This window comes from Parus major, chromosome 5, assembly GCF_001522545.3.
Source record: "Parus major isolate Abel chromosome 5, Parus_major1.1, whole genome shotgun sequence".
NCBI lineage: Eukaryota > Metazoa > Chordata > Aves > Passeriformes > Paridae > Parus > Parus major.
In genome coordinates, this window is record NC_031774.1 from 31,902,186 (window position 1) to 31,913,038 (window position 10,853).

Below are 10,853 nucleotides of genomic sequence, written 5' to 3' on the forward strand. Positions count from 1 at the left end.
TGTGTGGACACAAACCAGGGTCAAACACACAGCTTCTCTCCTCTTCAGCAGCGTTACACTGCAGCCTTTTATTGTGCCCTGTAGGTTTGGGTTTTTAGCTAGTAAGCTTGAAAACATCATAAGGGAAATAAAGGAAAACTCTCTTGCTATACCAATGGGCGAGACAGGACTTCAACAGCCTGTGTAGTAACAGATCACCACATGGAATCTGCTGAGCACTTTCTAAGGGAGTGAATGGAGCATTGACTCTGGGCTGGCAGTGCTGCAGTCTGGTTGGCTGCATCAAATGTGATTTCTTACTTTGTTCTTGTTTTGCCAAATGTTTTTTTGAGGAGAACCTGCAGCAGTGTAAGCTGGAGGTTCTTGCAACTGCACCACTAGGTCTGAAATAGAACAGACATCTTCAGGATCGTAGTTTTCAAACTTTCAGCAGTGTGTTTCTATAAATATATTTTGGCTGTGTTTTTTTTAAAGTGGGCTCTTTGGATCCAATTTCTTGACATTCCCTGGCTGGCAGGTAGAAAAATACCCTTTTTTTTTTTCCTTCAGATTTTAATAACAATGAAAAAGTGTACAAGCTTAGTGGTCAAGACAGGACAGTGGGTACAAAAAATAGTTATCTTAAGGCAAAATTTACTGTTAGGGAAAATGGAACATTCCTTCTGAACTCACAAACTGGTAGTGCATGTGCAGGTTGGTTGTAGATGGTTGCTACAATAAGGCTTCTTTCATACAGGTGTGTTTATGCCCCAGGCTTGCTGGCCACAGTCCATTCCATTTACAGAAGCTGAATTAAACAATAACTACCGCATTGCAAAAAGAAGAAGGAAAAAAAAAAAGGTGAGCGTCAAAGGAGATGCCTGAGAGCTTTGTTAGGGCCAAGAAAAACCCTGTTGCAGTTGTCAGAGCTTGTTGATGTTGCAGAGAATGGCACTTTTTTTTTTTCTGCTGGATTTTGTGGTTCTGCCTTAGGAAAGAAAGTAAAATGGAACGGAAGAACAAAGTCCTACTCTATAAATCAGCAGCTGCTCCTTGCCAGATCAAAGGAGTGACATTTTTGCTCCTGGACTACTTGTCCACTTTAGGTGCTTGACAGACAGCTAACAGCTGGCCTGTTACATAGTATAGGAGAGTTGGGCTACATCTTCTTCAGAGTAGATGACAAGCTAATCAGAGATACCCATAGCACGGGACATGTGAGCGCACCTTGATCTCTTCAAACATACCCACTACATAATTGCTAAACACCTTTATGCATTTTTGGCAAGTTGCTACTTAGGTAGTTTCCACTGAAACGTAAAAGGGAGAATTAGTGCCTTAATCTTATTTGATCAGGGAAGTTAAACAGATGTTAAATTTGTTGACAACTCTCCTTTTCTATCCATTTTGAATTGCTAAAAAAATTAGTATGTAAATATTGGTAAGTTACAAAGAGGTGTAAAATACTTGAGTGTGATGTCATTCAAGAACTACACTCTGGGTTTCTTTAAAGTTACCTAAAATGAGGTCCTTCTGCGTTTGCAAGACTGTTGGACCCTAATTAATTTTGAAAATCTTTTCCTAGGAGTTTAAGATGACAAATTAACACATCTTTAAATGCATGAGTTACTTAAGATTTTAGAGGAGATTTGTTGTCTACCTTTAACATGAATTTCTAAGAGCTAGCAAATCAAAGTGCATGCCAAATTAGCTAAAATTGTATTTAGCATCTCCACAAGAGGTATGTATACAAACATGGAATTTTAATGTCAGTAGTAAAAATTTCAAAGTGATTCAGTTTCTAGTTGATTCCCATCTGCAATAAATCAAGTGCAGGATGAGGTTAAATGGTATGCCTTGTGTCTATTGACTTTACATTTTATCTGTAAGATATGAATAGCTAAGGAAGTATGTCTGTTTGTCTCCTCCCTTCCTTTCAAGTACCTTTAAAAGATCACTTTTACGGTGCGTGGTAAAAAAACATATATGAGCAACCTGATGGGGCTGTCAAAAGAGGAACAGCCTCCTCCTCCGGCGTGTGCTCTGTGGTTTCAGGTGGCGTGCACCAAAGGGAGCTTGTTTCCCACCAGGAGCCAAGGGGCACTAAGGGACGATACTTTCCCAGTTAGGCTGAGGTTTGCCGGGGGTTCGTGAGGGAAGCTGTGCCCACCCGCGGCAGTGCGTGTGGTGGCCGCTCCGCGCCGCGCCGGGGCTGGCACCGAGCGCGGCCGGGCCGGGCCGTGCCTCCGCGGGGGCAGCGGCACCCCCGGCCCGGCGGCGGTGCTCTGGCCCCACCTCATGGCGCCCTGCTGCACAGCGGGAGGCCTCCCCTGGGGCCACCCAGGCTGGACCTCGAGGCCGGCCCAGTTCCGCGGCCGGGACCGGTGGCTCTCGGCCGGCCGGCGCTGCTGCTGCCGCCCCCGTGGAAGGGCTGGATGGGGCCTTGGCGCGGGGCTGTGAGGGCCGCGGGCCGGCGCTGCTGCGGGTTCGTGGGGAGCTCCGGCTGCGGCCCCGGCCTTTCCTGCCCTGCCGGGCACAGCCCCCTGGCCCGGGCGAGGCAGCGCGGTTCCCCCGGTCTGTGCTGCAGCGCAGGTGCTCTCCTGACAGCCACCAGGGCTTTCCTCGGCAGAGCCAAATCCTTTCTCCGCGCTCCCAGAGTAGTCTGGTAACCCAGAGTTACACGTTTAACGAGGCAGATTTTCCTCTGAGGTGAATAGATGCCCGTCTTGCCAGTTCTCATGATTTTATCACAAGGCTCAAGTTATTTCATGTTAACTCGAGGTCCCAGCTCCAGGAGACAATGGTTATGTGAGAATCTTGTCAAGTAAGTTTCTAGATTTTGTGGCTGTTTTTAAAATGTGGTGCAATGACTGAAAAACTCGCAAAGTAAACACTGGGGAGAGCGCTGTTTAAATTTCTGATTTTTTTAGGACAGTCTCACAGTTACAGGACGAGCAAAATCATGATTTCCAACAATTGGCAGCTCCAAATGGCACGAGGTATTTTTAGGAGGTCCAACATAAACATAGAAGATGCGGCAGAAGTCTTTGGGATGGTTCGCACCTACCTCAGGCAGCCTCAGGCACTCAACTAAGTTGTTCTCTGTCATCTTCTGGAGTCTTCACCAAACGTGGATGGGACTTAAGTGCTTTGACTCACATCTTTGACAGATGTGAGATGTCTGAATAAGCTTTATAAAGTCGCGTAAGAAGCCCTGAACCCCCCTCCTCTAACAAAAGCTGTCCAAAACTAGGTGAAGCTTTGCCAGGGAGTAAGTAAACCGGCCTGTCCCTACCGCTTCCTCTCAAAAGCAATCGCATAACTGACTCCATTTCTCAATATTCATGACTTAGGGAAGCCTTGTTTAGGTGGCTCATTTCCAGGTGACTAACTCAGCTTTTTAAAATTTCCTATAAGGAATGCTGAAAATATGAGTTGGTAACCAGGTGTGGCGTAGATTCAGTGAAGCATAAACAAGGGCTTTTTCAACTATTTTTGTACATACACATACTGAAGGACGCATAAACCTAATTCTGTCAGTTTAGAATACATAGTGGAGGAAGAAGTTAAATAAACTAAGATAAATAGATTTTACTTGCTCAGATAAAAGTTTAGGTGATAGACAAAGACTGCTGTAAAGGCAGGGGGGTGGATATTGATAAAAGTGTTTCTGCAAATTAGTCTTTTTTAATGCATTATTTCAGACTGCTCTGAGCAGCTCACGACTTTAAATCTATTTTTTTTCTGCTTGGGAAAGAAGTAATTTTCTAGGTTACTCAGGAAGATGTATTTTGTGACTCTTTCATTGGTTATTTTCCCTGCAAAATTAGGACATTCTTGGGCAACAAGGGATCAGTGTAGCATATGCACTTGAGCTAATGACATGTTCATAGTCCAAATACTGAAATATCATTTAGGCAAGGATTTATTTCCCCATCCAAGGTGAAAACATTTGGATTACTTTTTAGAATGCATTCTTAGACTCTTACTCAGCAAAAACATTGAAACAGGTGCTTAGACCCCATTTATTCTTCAAGCTCACCTCTCATTTATGTGGGTTTAATAAGAGTTGCGCTTCTCATCTATTTGGCGGGTTTTTGAAAAATCTTGCAAAACTGTTTTCCTGGGCACCTAAAAATTTTTAAAAATTAATTTTTTTATTAAGATGACAGCAAACAATTCTAACACCAAATTAGTGTTGCTATGGTCATTACTTTTATTTTTATTATTTCTGTGACTAAGTCTGTGACAATGTTCATTCAGTACTTCTGTCCTTTTCAAGTCCAAGAGTAGAAGTGTCTTGGGCTAAAACTGAGTCAGAACATTCCTTGTCATTAATCCTTTTAAAGAACTTATTGTGAATTCATCTCACAAATTTGTTTATTTCTCTGGTTTTCACATAAAGAATTGAGAACCAATTTATGCAGTGGCTGGTTTGTTAAATAAATTCAATATTTTAGCACCTCGTTTTCTGGGATGGATATTTTAAGTGGAAATCCAGATTGAAGACCGACACTGAAGTTTTGCATTGTTCGTGGTGGCTCCATGTTGTTCCTCAGTTTCTCATGGGGAGCAGTCTATGCTGCTGGGGTTCCATTTGGCACCAGTTCATTGCAGAGAAGATATTAGACATAAAGACAAGTGATGGGAGTTAAATATCACTCTCTGCTTGAGTTCAGATTAGGCCTCCAGTTGGGAATGAGTTAGTTTCCTAAGCATTCATGTACTTCATCCTCCTGAAACAAGACCTGTTGTGACCTTACATACTTAAAGTGAATTTTCTATGATAGCTGTAAAGTAAAGCTGGAGATATTTCTAATTGTGATTGCCAATCAGTACAGTCACTAACAGTTCATTTCAATAACTAATCTTATTATTATAACTAATACAGTTATGGTGTGTTCATGCTATTTCAAAATATAGGTACAGTATATATAAAAAAACAGTGGAAACAACAACAAAAATATTTTTGAGTGTGCTAGATTTGAAGAAGCAGGTTAAACGATCATTATTTGCTATTTATTCTCTGAACTTTGCAGAAATATGTCTCTATGATTTTATCAGAACGTTAGTTTATTATAAGAATAAAACGTATTATGCAAATTGTAGTTTAACATCATTTGATATGACTTGAGATAAAATTTGATAAATATATAAAGAAGATTAATTACAGGACTTCCTATAAAGTAAAGAATGCATATTTATTTTGGACAAAGAAAACCAAGTCTCTATTTGAAGAGATGTGATTAAATGCATATATTTAGATTATATTGTCATGCTAATTATCAGTGGTAGGAACCAATTAGGACTAGTGCTACCAATTCACCAGACTATATTGCATATTCACTAGTGCACCTTTACTGCTTTACTCGGTTTTGCTGTAAACAGATAAAAGTGAAATCACTTCCTTTAAAAGCTAATATTGTTGTGTATTTTGAGCCAGGTCTTGTTCATTTGTGCTTTCATAAACTGTCCCGCAAAAGTAACCAGAAAGTGTGAGAAAGACTGGCTGGAGGAAACAGATGTGGCTGCTTTAGCTAGCAATTAAAGAAAAAATACAAGATGAAAAAAACCTTTCGATTCAAATGGCTATTGTTTGAATTAGCAAGGTTGGTAATCTGTCATTTGCAAAATGCTGGGAGTGAGTTTTTTATTGAGCCTGCTATGTCAATGACATGTATTTCTCAACATTACACACCTCATTTATCATTCTGGAATGAGGACCAAGTACCATATGAATGTAGAGTTTGTGGAGGTATTGCCTCACAGCCCTGCAGGCTGATGACCCCTCTTTATCTACACAGCAGGTAAGGCACAAACAGTGGCAATGTGAGCTCTCTTTGCAGTCCCCTGCCAGTGTGCCTGACTGTTAAGCTGGGGGAACAAAGGAAAGATAGCATATGGATAGCAGATTGTAGGAGCGCTGAAAGAGGACTGAGGAAATCTATGTTGGGTGTGTGGCTCTGCCAAAGATCTCTTGTATGACTTTGGCCTTGTCACTTAATCTCCTTCTGTCTCTGTTCCCCTCCTCAAACAGGGAGAAGGCGTCTCTCCTCTCCCCCAGGCTTTGCCTGGAAATCTGTTCAGACTCTGAGTTCTCTTGGACAGTGTGCTTGTGAAGCATGGGGTGGAGTAAGACTGAGCTTCATTGGGTCCTCTAACTGCTGCCATCATCCAAATAATAGGAATTACTATTAACAGCAGAGTAAGAAAGAAGTCCATGTCTTTTTGATAGATTTTACTCATCTTTTCAGGCCATTCAATCTTTGGCCTCTGGGTGAAGGGTATGAACAAGGTAAGCAATTATTGTCAGGAGCAGAGCTGTGAATTCTTCTTTTATAGGGTTCCAAATAATGCTGAAAATAATGGCATTGGTGTTCTCTTTTTTCGCCTGTCTCTTAATGCCTTTTGAAGACATTTGTGCCTAAATAACATCAGAGTGTTTCTCCAACACAAACTGAAGTGCTGTGCAAAAGGCTGGATGTTGCTTTACTTTGGCCCTGGATATGGTTCTCCAAGGGATTCAAAAACAGCCCTCAAAAAATGTAAAGACTAGTGCAGGGACTCTGTTTCCTACGCCTCTATTATGCACCGTGCATATTTATGGGGCAGTATAAGGAATAAATAATAATGCACAAACACTGCATTCTGTGCCCTTGTCTACCAGTTGTGCTGATGCATTACATGATGTAGCTACTGCTAGTGAAGCTAGGATTCGATTTTTAGCTTCACCTGAAATGTATTTTGCACCTGCAATCTTGAAAATATAAATAACTTCATGTGTCAGACATACCCACTGGTGGGTATAACTGATGCCGTTTATGAACAAGATTTTTCAGAGGAGCCATAGAAATGGAATTTCAAAATTACCTGGATGCCTAAAGCCTGTTCTCCTATATCTTTCCAAGTATACATCAGTGTATCTTCTCTCTGGAGGAAGGGTTGCTGGTCTAGAGGACATTGCTTGCACCTGCTGTTATGCAGATGTGCAAAAGAAAAATGGAGAAATAATGAAATCAGAAATCAAACCCAAGAGCTATTTTTCAAAAGTTTTAGCTGGCCAAATTGTATCGCTTTTATTGTCTTTTTTGTTGTTGTTTTTTGGGGGTGTTTGTTTGTTTGTTTGTTTTGGTAGGAAAACAAATATGGAGGACTCACTTTAGGGTGTGAACTCCCATTTCCAAAACAACTGGTGAATTGCCTTTAGGTAGTTTGCAGTGGAAGAGTGGCTTTATTCACATCAGTGGGATAAAATGAGGCCACACTGCTCAGGAAGTGAATGGCTGGGCAAGATAGGCTTTTCAACACTTGTCCCAAAGGCTTGGTCTGTGGAGACTGTCGAATATGTGAGGCTGGAGCACAGTATCCCAATCTGTGTGCTCAGAGGTAAAGCAGATGTCACCTGAAACACTTAAGGATGTAGAATTTTCTTAATGCTCTGCCTTGTTGTGCAAGCCCATTGAAAGAACACTTCAGAGGGCACCCATTTCTTACTAATGTAAACTTTCTGAGGAGTATCCAAAGATATGACCTCTGGGTGAACCTTTAACCTTCCCCTTAATTATTTGTTTGAAGACAGTGTGGAGTTCTCCTGCTGAGAGCCAAGGCCCATAATGCTTCGCAGCCCTGTGAGCAGGGATATGTGTGCAGGGAAGTGGAGAGGGACATAAATAAGGGGACCACCAGATGTAAATAATAAAAGCGGTTGGGGTTTAAATAAAAAAAAAAAAAACGAAAGAGCAATTTGGTTTTCCTGAAGAGTGGCCTGATTGAAGAAAAGGAGTTAGTAAGATGGAAAGTGTGTGCGTGTGTGGGGGGGTGTTTCTGTGATTTTTTTACAGGCCTAAATAAGTGTTCATTCCATTCTTTAAAACCTTGCCATCTGTATACACCATTAGAAGCTCACAGGAGAAGAGAAAACAGTCTTATCAAGCTTTCCTGTTAATCTCTATTGGCCTTAACTTTAGCTGATAAAAGGCGTGCTGGATGGAGGAGGTTCAGGTCAGGCTCCATTTGGTCAGCACAGCAACATTACTGGAAAGTAACTCAGCAAATAAGTCCTATCGGGGACCTTTGTCTCTGAGGACGGAAACACACTTCAGAATCACAGAACTGGCAGTGATGCCTACACTGTGCCACACTCAGAAGGGAATAAACAAATATATTGACTGTGTCTGAGTTTTTATTTTAATACCTGAAGTCATGACTAATTTTGAGGCAGGATGACATTTCTGACAACTGAATGATACTTTTCCTAAAGAATAGAGAATGTCTTTTGGATGTAAACAGAAAGATGCAAAAGACTCCTTTAGTGTTACTTGTAGCATTTATGCATCTGTCTAATGAAATTTCCACCACTGTGATTACAGAAGATGCAATCGAAGGTGTGCCACCGTCCTTTATTATCTGCGAAGGAATTTAACCAGAGGGTGGGAGGGAGTGAGGGAAGCATGACAAAAGGCCTTGCGGAGTTGATGCTATATAAAGGCTAGCAATTTACTAAATGAGCAGATGAACTTAGTTTTCAGTTAACTGACTGAAAGACTTTGCTAGGCGTTGGATCGGGCCCAATGGCAATTATTGGAGGCTGTTTTGGATGATGGGCATGTTAGTATTTCTGAAGAGGATTAAACGCTAGTATTCGACTTCATTAGCACTCCTTAAGGGTCACCAGGCGAAAGCCTGAGCTGTGAAATAGCACACAAAACCTGCACGAAGGCTCCAAAGTGTTCTCAAACACAAAGAGAAGGGACAAAAACAAGCGTGGCTCCCGAGTGATAGAAAATTGCCCTGTTTTCAAAGATATTTTGTGAATAGGCAAGTTTTGAAATTATTTTAGGGAAATTAATTTAGCTTAGCTTGTGCTGATGTGAATTGCTGAGCATTAAGCTAATAAGAAATATGTAAGCACTTATTTTTGGATTACTAGGAAAATTAAATCCAGGCTCCGCAGCCAACTAACTGCCTTTACCAGTGCTCAAAAGCCTCGGCAACCACCCCAGTTTGAGATAAAAAAAAAAAAAAAAAAAAAGAGGTTATTTTGGGCCTAATATTAACCACATGTACCTGTGACTGGGGGTTTCTAACGAGTTGAAAGGTGCCTGAGCTGAGGGCAGGCGGGCGGTCGCCTTTCACGGGGTGTCCCCGCTTGGACACAGAGGTGGCCCCCAGCTGGCACTGACCTCCAAACGACCCTCGCCTTTACAGGCTCCAACTGCAGGAGTTGTAGAAGAGCAGAAGTCTTTCTGGGCCGGCACTTATTGCTGCTGCGCTGGTGATAAAACTTCAGACAGCCTAATTGATGGCTTTGCTGACCTAACGATACCTTGTGAAAGCACGGAGTGGCAAAGCCTGGTCCTCATTTATGGCCAGCTGCAAGGAGAGCTGGATCCCTGAGATGGAAAGGGGAAAAGAAAGTCTCCCAGCCTGTGAACTTTAACCAGGATCTGAGCCACTTAGAAGAAGTTAAAGAAACAATTGTCTTTTAACACAAGTTTTTGGTCGCATTTACTTGTTCAAAGCCTTCTGGCAAATCCAGCTTTAAGATGGCTAGTAAGATAAGCAAGTTACAGGTTACAATTTCTGAGCACTTAGAGGAAAATCCCTTAAAGTGAAATTATACTCTTTTAAAAAGCAACGTGAAGCAAAACACATTTCCACATCACGCTAAAATCCTGTCACTTTTAAAGCAGAGGTGTTCTCAAAACAGAGAAGCAAGCTGATGAAAGGACTTCTATTCTTTGTATTCTGTTGCAGGTTTATTAATGCCAGAAGAAGAATAGTACAGCCTATGATTGACCAGTCAAATCGAGCAGGCAAGTTCCAAGTAGTATCTGTATTCAAGTCCCACAGGCGCAAATCCTCATCAAGTTATTCTTCAGGAGTCCCATCACCTGGTAAATAAATGCTCCAACCAGGCATTCTGGGAGATTATTTTTTTCTTATGTCCCCAGAATTCCGCTGTAGGAAGCAACTTCGCTAATTGGTGCTAATTGGAGATTTCCCACCCTGACTCTACTGAAACTGCTTTTTATTTTCTCTCTGAATTGGTAATTGGGTACAAGTAGTAGTGCCACAAGCAGTTTGTTTGACTGTGAGCTCTTGAATTACTCATTGCTTGTCTGCATCCAATCAGCAGGACAATCTCATTTTCTTGCTACCCACAACTCCTTGGTGTATGCATTGCTTTTACTTCTGGAAGGCGAGCTGTAAAACTCATTGTATCCATTCATTTGCTTTGACTATTCACAATATGCTACTAATGTGACATGGTACCATACTGCCAGAAAATATTAAAAGATTATTACATTTGTATAAGAATGCACCAGATATGCTCCCAGTGAAACATATGATTTTTATAACAATACCTTTTCTACATTTCTATTAAAGCATTTAGAATATGTAACACTTTACACAACAACTGGTACCATTTTAATCATTCCACTTTCTAATATGCGTTTCCTCAGCATACTAGGGAGTTGTGGTTTCCTAACATGAGGTTATGGGATAAAACTGTTCTCCATGTGGTGATGACTGTTGTCACTAACAAGGGCTTTAACTTGATGGTGATTTCGCCTGCTGCTTCACTTTAAAGGTTTTTGAAAAGGTTATTAAACCTTTGGGAAACTCTTCCCATGTAGCATTAAATTTCTTTTTCATTAACAGGTAAAAAGGGGAAAAACACTAACTCAACTAATCATGCAAAACATTAAGCCAAATACAGTGTACACATAAATAGGAAAAGCCACATCCAGATTTTCCCTACTCTTTCTAGAGTAGGTGAGAGTAGTTTTATAAGTTTTATTAAGTTTCATCGTAAATACCCTATGTCACAAATGCCAGATTCACAACCTTGTGTAATTAGAGAGGAACAG

The 10,853-nt window shown here is 41.2% G+C and overlaps 1 protein-coding gene across 1 annotated transcript in view; it reads left to right on the forward strand.

The window, feature by feature from the left end:
* The window catches only part of MEIS2 (Meis homeobox 2), a 172,873-nt gene that overhangs the window by 156,552 nt on the left and 5,468 nt on the right, over nucleotides 1–10,853 (forward strand). The window contains exon 10 of the mRNA XM_033515231.1: nucleotides 9,736–9,875. Within this exon, the coding sequence (XP_033371122.1) occupies nucleotides 9,736–9,875 (140 nt within the window). The remainder of the gene's footprint in view (nucleotides 1–9,735; nucleotides 9,876–10,853) is intronic.